Raw genomic sequence first — 16,235 nt, 5'->3', positions numbered from 1 at the left:
CGAGCCAATGCCAACGCTCCTGTCAAGTCGGACTTCCTGGTTTATTTTAGTTGTTTTTCCTGTATTGATCATGGCTGCAGAAGGAGATTTTCTGGCGAGATACCGCGCTGTATCAAATAAACTGAAAAAGTAAGGCTATCAGTTACATTATCTCTAACAGTAACAGGACTGATTATAAGGTTTAGTGTAAATTTACTTTGCAATAATGTTACAGATAAGCGATACAGCTAGCTAACGATAACTGCCACTTACGTTACCTTTCCTGTCAGTGTCACGGTTAACCCGGTTTTGTGTGTGTGGATGTGCTTTTACTGTATTTTTTAGAGCTAATTGAATTAGATAGACTGTACTTGTACCATCCAGGTTTATAAAACACAGTATTTAAGGTGTTGCTGTTGTATTTGGCAGCTAACGTTTACAAGCTACAGCTCAGTTAGCAAAACAAGCTAAGCTTACCGTGCAGCGATGCTTAATCAATCCTCTCTTAAAGCTGACTAACTCGACGTTTAATTAGTTGGATTTATGATAGCTTGATAACTGGTTACTTAACGCTAACTGTGAAATTTTAGAAAACTGACAGGCTTGTTTTTCCTTGTCGCAGACGTTTTCTTCGGAAGCCCAATGTAGCGGAGGCAAGTGAACAGTTTGGTAAGTAACGTAAAAATGACCGTATTCAGATTATGCACTAAATAACACCAACCAGCCTTTCTTCCAGCTCTGCGTTAGTTAAGGATAGGTCCACAATGTGTCAAGTCTGTCTTAAAACAACAGTCAGGTGTCCACATGAACAGTGAAAGAGGTTTTCCTTGCTGTAATTATTCGTCCTGTTCATACTGGCTATTAAAAGATCCCCTTCAAATGTGCTTTCAATGTAAGTGATGGGGGACAAAATCCACAGTGTGTCCACTCCGTCATTTTGTGCAGAAATGCATTTAAATTCAGCAGTCTGAGTTAGTCATATCAAGTGGATATCTGCCACATTTACAGTCTTTTTAGCATCAAATTCCCTCTTTGTGTTTCCCTGTTGAGCCGCGGTGGAAGTACAGTAACAAAAAGAGGAACTTTGGCACTAAAAAGACTGTAACGTTAAAAGACATCTACTTGATATGACTAATTTGGATGGTTGGTGCTTCATATTAGTTTCAGATAAACTTTTAAGTACATTTTTGCACAGAGGGAGGCTTGTTGATTTTGTCCCCCATCACTTTGTAAGTTCATTATGAAGGGATCTTCTAATGGCTGGTATGAACAAGTGGAGTGATTATGGCAAGAGAAACCTGTTTCAATGTTAATTTGGGCACCAGACCGTTGTTTTAAAACAGACTGGAAAAATTGTGAACATGTCCTTTAAACTGTTTCTTGTCAGTTTATATCTCATTTGTTTGTTGTTCTGTCCTCTCAGGTCAGTTAGCCAAGGAGCTGAAGCAGCAAGACTGCCTGCAATATGCTGCCTTCTGTAACCTGGCCATGGCTCGGTAAGAGGACTCTAAGTTAATGCGCACTCACACCCTTTGTATCAGATTTATCTGAAGAATTTCAGTGTATAGATACACTATTAAAAGGACAGGGTCATAATTTTCAAGTCTGTCTCAAAACAATCGTCAGGTGCCCAAATGAACACCAAAAATTCCTTGCTGTAGTCATTCCTCCTGTTCATACTGGCTATTAAAAGATCCATTCTTCATGCACTTTCAATGTAAATGATGGGGGACAAAATCCACAGTCCTCATTTTGTGCAAAAATATATTCAAACATTTATCTTAACTGTATATGAGGCTTCACCCATCCAAATTAGTCAAGTCTTCCAGGGTTACAACTTCTCAAATAAACTATCCAGGGAAACACAAAGAGGGAAATTTGTACTAAACACAAACAGACAGTGATATTTCATACAGTAGTGTGCTTTCACATTTGCGGTAACAGTTTGGGAAAGGCTCTTTCCTGTGTCTGCCTCCATGCACAAAATGAGGTTCATAAAGAAATGGTTTTCCCAGTTTGGTGTTGAAGAGCTTGACTAGCCTGCACAGAGCCCTGACCTCAACCCCTTTAATCACCATTGAGACTACTGTGAGCCTCATGTGGCTGGATGGGAAAAATCTCTGCAGCCAGGTTCCAAAATCTTGTGTTAAGTATTCCCAGAAGAGTAGAGGCAAGTTAATGGGTTGAAATGAGTTTCACAACAACCTCATATTAAGTGAAGTAAATGAAAAGAATGTAGATGCATTTAAACATGAGGTACCCTATTTAGGATAGCCTGCCTCTGGAATATGTGGTACTTTTGTCTGGGATTAACAAAGAAAAGTAATTTGGTTTGTGCATTGGAGTGATAGTTCTGTGGCTTAAACTTAAACTTGTCTAATAGATGTATGAAATACACCACTGATCAGAATCTGATAAAACTTGACGTCACATTATTGAGTTCTCGAATATTCAGAGTGATGACAGTAGAGTCAAAAGTTTGCTACATTATCTTTACATTAATCAAGTAATTTGTTCATTCACCACTCACATGTCTTATCATATCATGTTGCACAATTTTAGAAATCTTGACAGTTTTTAGCTCAAAAAATGCTGATTGGTTCAAACAGATTGCTACATTGTCATTTAAAAAATTTAAAAATGAGTAATCTCTATAAACATATGCTGCATATAAATGCACAATCTGTAGTCAACGGGACAAGATTTTGGTACCAGAAGCGTTCTGGTTTCCGTTTGTAGTCCGAGTACTATTGACCAATCACATTTGAGTGGGCTTTGGTTGGTTGCAGGTAAACTGTCCATGTTGAGAGCAGAAGAGGTGGAACGCATTGGCCAAAATGCAATCTCTGAACCCTTCGACTATCTGTCTGATGACGATTTAGCCAAAATATTTGCCATTGCCCCCAGAGGCAAAATCGTCATCAGACAGATAACCAATGGTTTCCAAGATTGAAAAATTAGTAAGACTTATGAACCAGTCAGTCAGATCATCTCGTAAATGTATAGTTTAATGAATGATGGCTCCTCTGTAGTTATTCTTGCCCAAACAATAAACCACCACAGGGTGACAGAGATGTTCCTAATCGGCACAGTGGGATCCTGTATCATTCATGGGCATGACAAGTTTACTGTTGTGTTCATTAGTGCCTCTGTTGTTATTACATATTCTGAACGTCTTGACTGCAGGTGTGAGCAGACTCTCTTCAACGCTCCTGGAGAGGCTCTGGCGTTAACCGATGCTGCCCGCCTCTTCCTCTCGTCTGAGAAGGAGAACAGGGCCCTGCAGGCTCCGGGCTTTGATGAGCACCTTCAGGCTGCACTCAACTGCTACAGTTTTGCCATCAAGGTACACTGTGATATCTAGTTTTCTGTTTTAGATGATATGTTTTAGTGTTAAAAGCATCTGTGTGTGGTATAAATATCTGTGATTTTTTGTTGAATATGTGAACAGATTGAAGTTATTGAGTATAGATTTTGTAGTAGCGTTCTGTGTTGTTACCATATCCATACAGAGACAGTAGGATAATGCTTTTGTTCAAATGGTCTACAGGTGTACATTGAGATGAACCAGCCTGTGATGGCAGCCAGCTTGTGTCTAGAACTTGGCAACGCGCTCAAGGTAAAACTTAAGACCACAGATTCAAGCTGTCCCACAAGATGAATTATCTTTATTTATTTATTTTTTTAATATTTTTGCTTAACGTTGATGTATTTCATTAAAGATGTTAATCTTAACTCCCCCCTCTGGCTTCAATAGGAGATGAACAGACCAGGAGAGGCTATTGTTCATTACCAGAGGGCTGCAGAGTTGCAGACACAGACTCCAATTGAAGCTCTGTTGTCAATGGGAGAAATGGCCACATGTAAAATTCTCACACGTGAGTTTAGTCTGTCCATTTACATCTGATTATGTAGCCGATACATGTTTTATTAGCTAGTGTCATAGCTCTAGAGATTGGTTGGTTGGTCGATCCACCACTTTGGTCCAGACTGATATATCTCAACAACTGTTGGATAAATTGTCATGAAACTTGGTACAGACATTCAAGGTGCCCAGAGGATGAACTGTAATGACTTTTCCATGAGAGCCACAATACGGTTAACATTTGTGGTTCTGGTCACCATTATTGGCAGCCATGAAAAGTACATCATGTAGAATTTCTTCTGAAAAGAATGAATCTAGTGAAACAGCTTTGGTCTATAGACACTCAGTTTGGTACAGAACAACAAATGATGAAACAGTATCTTCTTAAAAAAAAAAAATAGGAGGAAAAAACTATAAAAACTGAAAGATTGCTGTGACACTGGTATTGGCACCCTTCATATCAGTTTGAAAAAAATAGTAACATTTGACCAACCTGTGATAAATTAGAAATTACTCACCTGTGATAATTTGTCAGTGCCCGCATGACTTGAATTAGTTAATGAATGATGGCTTTAATGCTTAAAAAAGCCACTTGTTATGGTCAAGACAAGGGAGCTGTCTGAGAGCATCACCAGTGCCTTTATAACCAAACATGAGACCTCTGAAGGGTACAAGGCCATCTCCAAAGACCTTGGTATCCCTGTTTCAACAGTTCGCAACGTTATTAAGAAGTCTGAAGCTGATAAAGACCCAAAGCACACATCCAAAAGCACTCAAGAATGGTTGAAAAGGAAAAAAATGACTGTTTTAAACTGGCCAGCAATGAGTCCTGATCTCAGTCCAACTGATAATCTTTGGAGAGAGCTGAAATCTGCTATTGGGGAAAGGAATCCTGTAAACATTCAGGAACTTGAACAAATGGCAAAGGAGAGTGGGAGAAACTACCAGCTGACCGGTGCAAGAAGCTCATAGATGGCTACAAGAAACGTTTGGAGGCAGTCATCGTTGCAAAGGGATGTGCAACCAAATATTAGGGAAGGGTGCCGTTATTACCGTCCACATCTTATATTCTATTTCTTCTTGAAATTACTACATGCAAGTTTTTTTGTCGCTGAATTACTTTGGACATCCTATTAAAATATTCTGATGATACAAAATTGGTACATTTCCATTTATTACTGAAGATATTGTACAGGTTGTACAAACAATTCAAGGGTGCCAATAATGGTATCTAATATCTTTACAACTATTGGATAGATTGTCATGAAACTTGGTACAGACATTCATGGTCCCCAGTGGATTAATTATAATGACTTTGGTGATATATATATATATATATATATACATATTTATATGTATGTGTGCATATACAGTCTATATGACTTGATTCTCTGTTGTGTGAACTTGCGTGTCTCTTGTGTTTTGCAGGTGACTACGATGGCGCTCTGTCAGTGTTTACAGAGATGCAGCTTGTATGCCAGGAGAGAGGACTGCAGCTACCAGGCACCAGCACCCCTGTTGGTGAGGCTCTGATAGGCAGTTATCTGCAGGCTCTACCTGATAAAATCTTCTCATATGGGGGAAAACATACGGAATGGATCCCCGGTTATATGACTTTCTATATAGAGGCTGAATGTAATGTCTACAAAAATACAATTTAGTTATAAGAACTTTAGCAAAATCAGGAAATTCCAACAAATATAAAGATAATGATAAATATTAAATATCATGATTGCATTTTATTTGATTACAGTGAGTAGAAACTATTAAATATAATGAAATATGTCTTGATTTCTCTTCTGTCTTCATTTTCTTTAAATCTTTAAGGAGCTTTTCTGGACATTGTGGCAAAATGTGAGATCTCCAGAGTGTTGCTGCTGATGTTGCTCGAGGTAGGCACAATGATTTTACACATCAAGCCATATAAGAGTTAACTCTTAATGCAATACTATCACAATAGTTATGGGAACTTGATTTTGATGGTGATTCTGAGATGTGATATTTATGGCAAGAAAAACATCTGTATCTCAATAATGATATATAACTGAAGAGGAAAATCCAGTACGACCCCCAAAAAAGGACTTTTGTGGAAAGTAGGAATCAAACCTGTCCTGTTGATTCATTTCACTTGTTTTATAATTCATATTTATAGGTAGTTGTAATGGAAAACTGTGTACAGAAGAGAAAATCTGAACGTTTTTAATACATGAACAGCTGCCAATCTTTCATTGTCAAACAGCCGTACACTAGTGAAAGGTTGAACTGTCTGGAAGCAGAAAAAGAAGGAAACACAAAGAGAATCAACATCAGATCAAAATATTGGTTTTATACAACGGGGTCCAAAAGTCTGAGACCACTAGTGATGATACTTCTATTTTGCATTTGTTTGTTTGTCTTTCATTCATCAAATGATTATATCAGCTTAACAATTTGAGTGAAAAGTTGAATCTTTGGAAAATGTACATGAATTTCATCATATCTTCGTATTTTTTATGTCCCCTTTTGCTTTAATGACAGCATACAGTCCAGCTGACATGGACTCTACTAGTTTGTGTAAAACCTGATGACCCATTTTATTCCAGCATGATTTCACAAGTTTCCTAAGAGCTTCTTGTGATGTCACAGTATGCTTGGCTTTCTCAGTCCTTAAGTGCCCCCATAAATGTTCAGTAGGGTTGAAGTCAGGTGACTGTGGATGAAAGTCCACGACAGTCAGGACTCCTTGGTCTTCTTTGGCCCTCAAGTAGTTTTTGCAAAGTTTTGAGGTGTGTTTGGGGTCATTATCCTGCTGCAGTATGAATCCTTCAAACCAGCAGGTATAACATGTCTCTGAAGAATGCAGTGGTGCGTCTCCTGGGTCAGGGTGGAGTCAGTGTGGTGCAGGTGTCTGACTCCTGAGTTGGCAGACTTGAATATTCCCACCAACATGTTTCACTGTGTGTTTGATCCACTGCGGTTTCATTCTCTCTCCTGTTTGTCTCTTCACACACACCCTTCTGTTACTGCCATAAATCTCAAACTTGGATTCATCAGTATGTTTTTTTCCAGTCATCCATTGTGAAATGTTTGTATTTCTTAGCCCACCCAAGTGTTTGGCCTTGTTTCCTCTCCTGAGAAGTGGTTTAGAAACTGCTACTAGTCCTCAGAGACCACTACGAGACAGCCTTCTTTGGACAGTACCTCTGCTGATTGGAGTCTTGCCTTCTTTATTTAGCAAATTTTGTGATGAAGTTGCTTTTCTATGTCTCAGGGAGCTAAGCTTGATGGTATCTTCTGATGGTGTGGCAACTTTTGGTCTGCCTGATCATGTTTTTGTTGCAACTGGTCAGGTTTCTGCAAAGCATTTTAGAGTTCAATGCACTGCCCCTTATGAACTTTTAGTCTAGCCATGATTTGACACTGAGAAGCCCCTCTTTGCTTAGAATAACAATGTGACTTCTGACACTTTCACTTAGTTCCGATGCCACGTTTCCCACTATCACAATGCTACTTAGTAAGCAATGATCTGCTGGAAACTTGAGCCGCAGTCATATTTATAACAGGTGAACACTGGCTGCAAGTTGAGTTACTTGAATGAGACTCTGGTAAGTAGATCAAATCCACCAGAGTGTCTTCAGTGGTAGAGATACAACTCAAGGAAATCTGACTTTTTGTACAAAGGAGTGAAGTTAGTCAACGCCACAAATTTGCTTAAATTTGATTGCTGACTTAGTGCAGAATCTTAAATATTATCTTCATTTTACATGTATAACTTCTTTTTAAATGTTTCTGACTCCTCAGACTTTCTGATTATTTCCAGGTTTACATGAAAATATTAGTGATTTTCAAAGCAGACTTTTGGACTCCTACAGCGGTTGTACTCACCTCTGTGTATCACTGGCACTATAAAAACAAATCATTGTTGGCCAACTCATTCTACTTTAATGGTCCAACTTTATTGTTTTCCTCTGTAGCCTCCGCCTCAGAAGCTGCTACCAGAACATGCACAGACCCTGGAGAGATACGCATGGGAGTCGTTTGACCCTCACAGCCAAGGTAGCTACACTTCAACATTCAATTTAAAAACAAAACACACACACACACACACACACCTTTTTACTGCAAAACTCTGAAATTGTGTCCTAATTCCTATGAAAGACAGTTACTTGAAGTTGTGTACACATGGTGCTTGTTCTCTCCTTCAGTGACCTTCCTGCCTGAGAATGTTTTCCTCCTCCTGCAGTCAGTCGTGGTGAGTTTCATCATCCACTTACTTGTACAGTTCACAGGATTTCCTGATCTGCGCTGACTCATACAGGAAAAATGATGGTCTTCATGGCCTTCACAATGCAGTGATAAATATGCAGGGGTTTGTCTTTCTTTGTCAGTTGAATGACGTTTTTCTATTTGCAGTATTTGCAGTTGTGTTTGTGGTATCAGACTTTAACCTGTGTCCTCCAACGTGTGGCAATCAATACTCATCATCACACCCTTAATAAAATAGATTCCGTAATGCAACTTCTTCTGAACTGGCAGACTTTATACATGTTTATTGAGGTTGTAAAACGACCTTGTCAGGCTCTCCTGAATTTGCAGTTGCCCTTTTATTTGTGCAGTGCATAACAGTAAATGTGTTTTGCAGATGGCGTGTCAGGAGAAAGACACAGAGTCCCTAAAGTCTCTTCAGATTGAGCTATGGTGAGCGTTCAAACATGTTTATTTCCATCATGTGATGGCGACGGAGCTGCATTTTATTGCTGCTTATACTAATTTTCCATATTGATCATGTGTTTGTCTGTTTTTTCTTCCATCAGGCCTTTTCTGACTGCGGAGCAGAATCATCTTCTCCACCTGGTGGTTCAGGAGCGCATCACGCCGTCTGGCCAAGGCATTTAGTACAGTCCGGTTTTTACTCACTTCCTCTGGGAACGATACTTTATATAATGGAACATTCCTGTTTCTGACTGGGTCTGTTGTAAGGCCTGAAGAAGTGTTGTTTTCAAAACCTCAGTGTTGTAACTTGCACACAATATAAAACTTTCCCCTTACCAAGTCAAATCACATGGATTTAGAAATCAGTGAAAATCCAGTTGAAGTTGGTCGTATGTTGTTTATTACCCTGATGTGATCATTGGTCAAACTACAACACTGGACCAGTTAATACATATTTATTATGCCTTGTAATAGTGACTGTTTTGAGTTGTATCTTGTAGTATTTATTCACAGCAGTTAAATAGATGAAACATATTAATGCCTTATGTTATAATTTCTTTTATTAATAAATGATATGGCTTAAATTCCAATGTAATTACAAACAAAACCTTCTAATGTATAGTTCTGAAATATGATAAAATGAAACACAATCTTCCTCCATCCCTGGTTCATGTTCACTTGTACAAATTACATGTACTTTCTTATGATAGCAGCCAACTACAAACACACAAAATCAAACATGGATTAAAAAAAAAATCACTCAATAGAAAATGTTACAAAAATATAATGGTTACAATATACAACGATAAAAACAAAGGATACACTATACTTCAGTTGTAAAATAATGATACACGATTAAAACTACTTGTCCTGTAAATAAAGGCTTGTGTTTTCTGATCAAGTACTGCAACATGAATGTCGTAGTGTTGCCAACATGCCGTACCTTCCCAGATACAGTATTTTTCACTTCTTGACTCTGGAAACTCGCAGTAGTAGCTGTAAGCCTCACGACTTGATACTTCAGGATGGTAAGTACTTTAATTCCTCAGAACGTTTTCAACTACTACATCTCAAAAAACTTTTACTGATGGCTTTATTATTCCAAAATTCAACTCTGTTCGATTCTTAAAGGGATATTTTTGGGAAATTTACTTTCTTGCTGAGAGTTAGATGAGAAGATTGGTGGCAATGTTCTTATCTAACTCTACAGAAGAAAAATAAGTGAACCGTATTTCTCAGAATATAAGCTGTTCCTTTAAAGTACAAACATGACCGAGGTTTCCATATATATATATATATATATATATATGTAACGACCCAGTAGAAAGACGCTCATACTGCTTTGAAATTAGCAGTTTTAGGGGTCACACCCTCCTAATCTCAACCATTATTTTGGAGCCCATACTGGTCTACTCTTGAATGAAATATTATCCTCCTCTCTGTTTAATCAAATACAAATCTATGATGGAAAAAAAATGTCCATAAAAGTGAAGCCTTTTGTGTAATATTAGCATGAGTTCAATTAAGTAATATTCAAAATATCAAATGGCTCTTGTTAGCGATTGAATATTATTCCCTAATTATCCTAGCTGCAAATGTAGATCAACAACCTTTTAACGGGTTTTTTTCCCCAAATTCTGAAAAAAAAAAATCCCATTCCTGACTGTCCCAAACTCAAAGGAATATGATCCCAGCCTTGGCCGTCTTCCTCTTATCCCCTTACTCGCTCTTCTTCCGCAGGATGAGGTAGGTGATAGCTAAGAGTAAGCTGAAGACAAAAGAGATCCAGGCCAGGACGTAGGAGTGTCCGAACCCTCCCACTTTCTCAGTGCCCTGGAACTTCGCTGTGTACACTGAGGGTGCTATCATTATACACAGGCCTGTAGGAGAGACGAGGAGAATACTGTCAGATACTTTACACCCAGACCAGGTCATTGAGAGGTCATTATTTTTTCCCTGTTATGAGATAAGACTCATGAGCTGTCACTGTGTAGCAGAAATGAAAACACAGTGAAATGAGAAACCTGCTAACCTGCTAATTTTCCAATTATACAAACTTAACAGTCAGTCAGTCTGCCACGTTGGTCCAGACTTAAATATTTCAACAACTATTAGATGGATTGCCATGAAATTTTGTACAGACATACATGATCCCCAGAGAATAAATGAATCCCCCTGACTTTTCCTCCAGCACCATTATGAGGTATACATCTGTGGTTTTGAGTGAAATATCTCAACAACTGTTGGATGGATCGCCATGAAATTTAGTAGAAACATTTGTCTTCCCCTCAGGATGAATTTTAATAACTTTGATGATGCTCCGACTTTTCATCTGCAAACACTGATGACATTCCCATCAGCCTCAGCTGTGCTTTGTGTTTAGTGTTAACTAGCATATGTTAGCATGCTTCACATTAAACTAGGATGGTGAACACTGTAAACATTGACAACTATTTTGGATTTTTAAGCAAAATGATCAAATATTTGATGATTCCAAGTTCTCAAATGTAAGAATTTGCTGCATGTCTGGGTCTTCCATTACAGTCAATTGAATATTTTGGGGTTTTGGACTGTTGGTCAGACAAAATGAGACATTTCAGGATGTCACTTTGACATTGTGATTGGCATTTTTCACTGGTTTCAGATATTTTATTAATGATTAATTGAGAAAATAATCAACAGATTAATCGATAATGAAAATAATCAGTAGTTGCAGCCCTGAACGTTATATCTTCTTAGCATCAACAGGTTAGCATTGAGCTTTAGCACTATGCTAACCTCACAGAGCCACTAGCATGGCTGTGACGCAGAGATGTCATGTCTACATGAATAAGTTCAGTTTTACCAAAACCTGTCACAACTCATAAAGACCAAATACAGCAGCATGAATATGACTTAACTTCACCATCTGATTTTAAGCATTTCAGTGAATATTGTAACTTATTGTTTATTACAATATTCTGTCCACGTTGCCCACTAATAGTTAGCACATTTACAAAAAAACAATCCAGACAATATTTGCATATTTTTAAACAATCACCTCTCTGCTCCTATCGTATAAAATTGCTTTTCTCCCTGAAAGATATTATTTTGTTTTCAGCCACATGTATTTATTTCTGCCCTTTTCAACTGGCACATACAACCAAAAGCTAAATTACATTTACGGGACCAACAGGCTGTGAAAATGCCAAATCACTGCGACAATAAAGACTGACAACCTGAAGTATGAAAATGTTCAATTATCAGCTTTTGACACCAGCAAAGGTTCATACTCCTAAAAATGAATCTAACTGTAAGTTAAATGGGGCAGTGATATTCAATCATGTGCCATCGGATAAACTTAAAACCAGAAGAATGTTGATGAGACGTGACCTTTTTCTTAATGGCATCATGCAGAAAAAAGTGAACCTGAGACTGAGCTCAGCCTTAATAAATCTGGTGTCAAATGTGATGTGAAGGATCCAAACGGAGGAACCGACAGGCTCACAATATTGTTTAGGGATCATGATCCACGTTCTGCCAATTCAGTCCCAGTAATAAAGCTCAACTTATTGGTTTTCAGTGCTACTCCTTCCCAGCATTTATTTGCTCTAATATTTTGGACTATAGGAAGCTGAGAAGAGCTGAGCCTTATCAAATGAAAATATTTACAGTAACACAGAAACACAAGCCTAAAAATGGGTCTCAAACCAGCCAAGCATTAGCAACATCCCATCCAGAGAAATGGACAAATCTCAGGTATAAGAAGCAAGCAAATAAATCATTATTTCTTATAGCTGCAGGTCAGACATTTGACCCCAGGTTACTTACAGGCGATTAGCTGTAAAACGCCAGTGAAGGTGAACCTCTGGCCCTTGGGTAGAGTGAACAGCTGAGCCACAAACACAAACAAGGCCAGGATGGCAAAAATACAGGCCAGCACCGAGGTGGCCTGCGCCGTCTGGAGTAATTCTACAAAACAGACACACTGTCAGTGAAAGGTCGACAATAACAGTAACCCCGTTATGTTTTATGCATCATAACTGCTTACTGCTGATCTATTCATAATATTAACATTCATAAAATTATTACTGATCATTTATTAACATATTGTAGAATTGTGCAAACAATTTCATTAGCATATGAACTCTGATTGCTGATCATGTACCATATTAATGACCATTAAGATCTCCTGATCAGCATCCTTGCTGTTTCTACATCTTAACATCTGTCCTGTCTTTTCATATCAACATCATCATCATGTGAACTTAATTGTGTCAAAAGTAACAGTTCTCAGACCACCGATCTCATTCATAAAAACATGCATTTAAGGTTTACCGTCTGGGAAGTCTTTTAGGTGAGTGTAGTGCCAGCCTGAGCCCGTCTGATCCCACCTGCCCCATAAGTCAGTTGTCATTGTATCAGTGACCCACCAGGCCTGAAGACACAGAGGAAGATATGAATACACACCGAGGATATCAAGGCAGATGTCTGCAGATTTAATGTGTCAACAAATGTTTATGCTTGTCTTTCCTCACTTATTGTCGTCCTCCACAAGTGTATACATGCACCAGTATAGACAGATCAGTGTCTTCTTACATGTCTGTTTCTAAAAATAGAGCCTATTCTGTAAGAGTTGGTTAACACGACTCTGTAGAAATAACGTAGATCTGCACCACTGTGGGTGCCGAAATACTCCCCAAACACATATTTTGACATTTTACTCCTTGGTATTTCCAAGTTTTCATCAGAGAAATTTTCAATATTGCTTAAGGTTTTTGTATTTGCTCTGAAAAAAAACCCTGTAGGAGCCTTTGGTTGGCTTTTATAAACTCATAGGCTATAGATCTTCTGTTCTTCCTCTGAGCAGAGGTGCACTGTTAAATGAGAAAACAAAAAGACAAGATGTGAATAAAAATGAACCACTTACACTATCAATGGTGGCCACCAGAAGTAGGATGATGGTGGTGATGTGCAGAAGAACGATTCCAGCCAGCATCAACATCGTGGCCTTATGAAAAACTGAGAACAGGGAGGAGGCGGAAGGATGCACAGAAATTAGTTTCCACACACGGACTCACGTAACACAGTCATCAATTCTCTCTCTCTCTCTCTCTCTCTGTCTCTCTCTCTCACACACACACACACACACACACATATCAGACAATGATCACTTTTGGGGACATTACATAGACTTACACACATTTCCTGGAGACTTACCCTAACCCCTAACCTTAACCACTGACCCAAAAAATCAGCTTTTTCCCAATTGGAGACACAGTTGGACAAGCCCTCCCCAATTAACTGGTCCCAAGTCTGAAATTTGTCCCCAAAAGTAGCCTATGACAGACCACAAACAAACACTGTCTCAAACAGAAAGAGAAAGAGGAATGATAGAGGAGAGGAGATCCGTTGTATGCAAGTCCAAACTCGCCCCAGAAGTCTCGCAGAAAATTTTTTGAATAACTGCACAGCTGCTGTCAAACACATCACAGGTTCCTGAAAGCTGCTCAGATCATTCAATTAAACTTTTTAAAAAACCGTTATTTCTATAATAAGACGTCTCAGATGAATTGACATTCATTTGTAGCGCCCAGAAATACGTGTCCGTTTGCTTAACGACTCGTTTTTCATGGTTATAGACTATTTCCGTTGACAAGAAAGGCGCGTTTGTTTGGACGATGTTCCCAAATGGGTGCTGCTCCGTTACACACACAGGCCCTGTACTACAGGCAACTACTTTGAAAAAAGCGCGAGAATACAACGACTGAAAATAATAATGAAAACACCTCTTAAATTACAAACCGAAATATGAACCATTATGACTTTTAATCTTTACTTTATATACAGTTTTCATTCGCGCGTCTTTGTTGCGCTCAAAGTCATATCCGTACAATTCTTCAAAGCAAACCTGAACCACGCTTAAATTTACTTTTCTGTAGCCAACACGCCTCAAAACCTCCCAAATCTTGCGTAATTGCGTCATAGAGCATCATCTATAAGACATAACTGCTGAAAAATGTAAACAACGTGTATAAACATTACCTCAAAGCGCTTTAACGCACGGCCCGGGAGTTATTTGGGAATGTGAAACACTGTAGACCCACCCAGCTTTGAATTCGCAGCACACACATCACTCTGTTTTCCCTTATTCGCTCTCTTTCCCCCCACCAAGCCCCACCCATAAAGTTTCAAATTTTCTTCCCTCAATGAAATGTCCAGACGAGCCAAACTGCTTCTGGTTCACCCTCATGCAAAAAAAAAAAAAAAAACGCTGCGTAAAAAGGAGTAACGTCTCCAAAATCATTCATTGTCACACAGACTTTTAACAGCTGAAGCTGCTCCAGATGTGTTGGTGTTCTGCTCTCTTTTTATTCCTTAAATACCTTCCTAGACTGCTTCAGACTCATCTGATTTCTTTCATCTAACAGCTCACCTGGGTGTTTTATCTTCACAATAAACTGTCTGTAGCTTTAGTGGTCTTCATATGAATATGAAATATCATTTTGGACATACAGTACATAAACATATCCTGCAGCGCAAGTGTACCTCTTGTGCTTTCAGACTACTTTAACACATTTTCCGGTTCATTATGCACTTAAAATGACTCCTCCATAGATGGAGCATTAAGAAGTGATGTAGACAGCGGTGCAGCTCCAGACACCAGGGGCATCTTCACATTTCCAACACCATCATACTCTGATGGTGACATGTCTTCAAGCAAGTACAAAGTGAAATGAAATATTGTTGATGCAGTTGTGATTGGTGCAACAGACTGAAATTAAAATAAGTCCAGATCAATAAAAAGCTCTGAACAGATTATTTAGTATCAATCACAGCAACAGCTGATGTTCAGTGTGTTTCCAGCAGAAGGTGGACGTGAACCTGTGCAGGAACTTGATGGGATCTTTAATGTGGTTTCCACTGCCCGCTCCCCCGAGGTTTACATAATATAAAAATAAAATGACGTGCATAAAACACATTCACAGACAAGGGGGGGGGGGGGGGGGGGGGGGGGGGGGGGGGGGTATTTTGAAACAGAAGTGGAAGCATCCTATGTAAGAATATTCTTGCTGATTATATAAAGGTTCTGCAGATTTGTGTCAGGAAATGACTTTCCCCACTTTCTCAGTGTAGCCTGATCCTTTCCTTGTTCCCTTACATGTGCTCTCAATCAGAGCTGCAACAGTTAGTCAATTAATTGATTAGTTGATTGACAGAAAATTATCAGCAACTATTTTGTTAATTGAGCAATTGTTTTGGTAATTTTTTAAGCAAAAATATCAAAAATTTGCTTCACAAATGTGAGGATTTGAAGCTTTTCTGTGACAGTAAACTGAATATTTTTGGATTTTGGACAGTTTATCAAACAAAACAAGACATTTGAAGACGTCATCATGACCTCTAAGAGATTATAATGGTCATTTTTCACTTATTACAGACAAAACAATATATCGAGAAAAGAATCTGCAGATTAATTGATAATGAAAATAATTGTTAGTTGCAGTCCTGTTCTCAATAATCATATTTTGTAATATATTTTGTATCCCTTTAAGCCTCTGGGTGTATAAAATGTGTCTGTTGAGAGCACTTGGGGTGGCAAAATACCAAAAAATATATATACTGACATTTGACTTTTGACTATTTCCAAGTGCTTTAATGACACCTGTAATGGTCTGAGATTCCACTGGAAAATCAATTCATTTAATATACGAATAGG

General features: G+C 38.6%; 2 protein-coding genes across 2 annotated transcripts; one reads left to right on the top strand and one right to left on the bottom strand.

Moving 5' to 3' along the window:
• The first annotated feature begins 8 nt into the window (after positions 1 to 8).
• On the top strand, positions 9 to 9,437 carry f8a (coagulation factor VIII associated). Its single transcript, XM_067578911.1, has 12 exons — positions 9 to 129; positions 602 to 648; positions 1,403 to 1,475; positions 3,166 to 3,325; positions 3,530 to 3,598; positions 3,737 to 3,857; positions 5,273 to 5,365; positions 5,672 to 5,736; positions 7,798 to 7,879; positions 8,029 to 8,075; positions 8,466 to 8,521; positions 8,638 to 9,437. The coding sequence occupies exons 1-12, from the start codon at positions 71 to 73 to the stop codon at positions 8,717 to 8,719; spliced, it is 954 nt and encodes a 317-aa protein (XP_067435012.1). The 5' UTR covers positions 9 to 70; the 3' UTR covers positions 8,720 to 9,437.
• emp1 (epithelial membrane protein 1) lies at positions 8,909 to 14,682 on the bottom strand. Its single transcript, XM_067578913.1, has 5 exons — positions 14,561 to 14,682; positions 13,446 to 13,537; positions 12,854 to 12,953; positions 12,347 to 12,487; positions 8,909 to 10,416 (listed from the first exon to the last, which is right to left on the bottom strand). The coding sequence occupies exons 2-5, from the start codon at positions 13,518 to 13,520 to the stop codon at positions 10,256 to 10,258; spliced, it is 477 nt and encodes a 158-aa protein (XP_067435014.1). The 5' UTR covers positions 13,521 to 13,537; positions 14,561 to 14,682; the 3' UTR covers positions 8,909 to 10,255.
• Positions 14,683 to 16,235: the final 1,553 nt, after the last annotated feature.

Source organism: Thunnus thynnus, chromosome 3, assembly GCF_963924715.1.
Source record: "Thunnus thynnus chromosome 3, fThuThy2.1, whole genome shotgun sequence".
Taxonomy (NCBI): Eukaryota; Metazoa; Chordata; class Actinopteri; order Scombriformes; family Scombridae; genus Thunnus; species Thunnus thynnus.
Note: the sequence above shows the minus strand (reverse complement) of the source record. Positions and strands in the feature narration are given on the sequence as shown.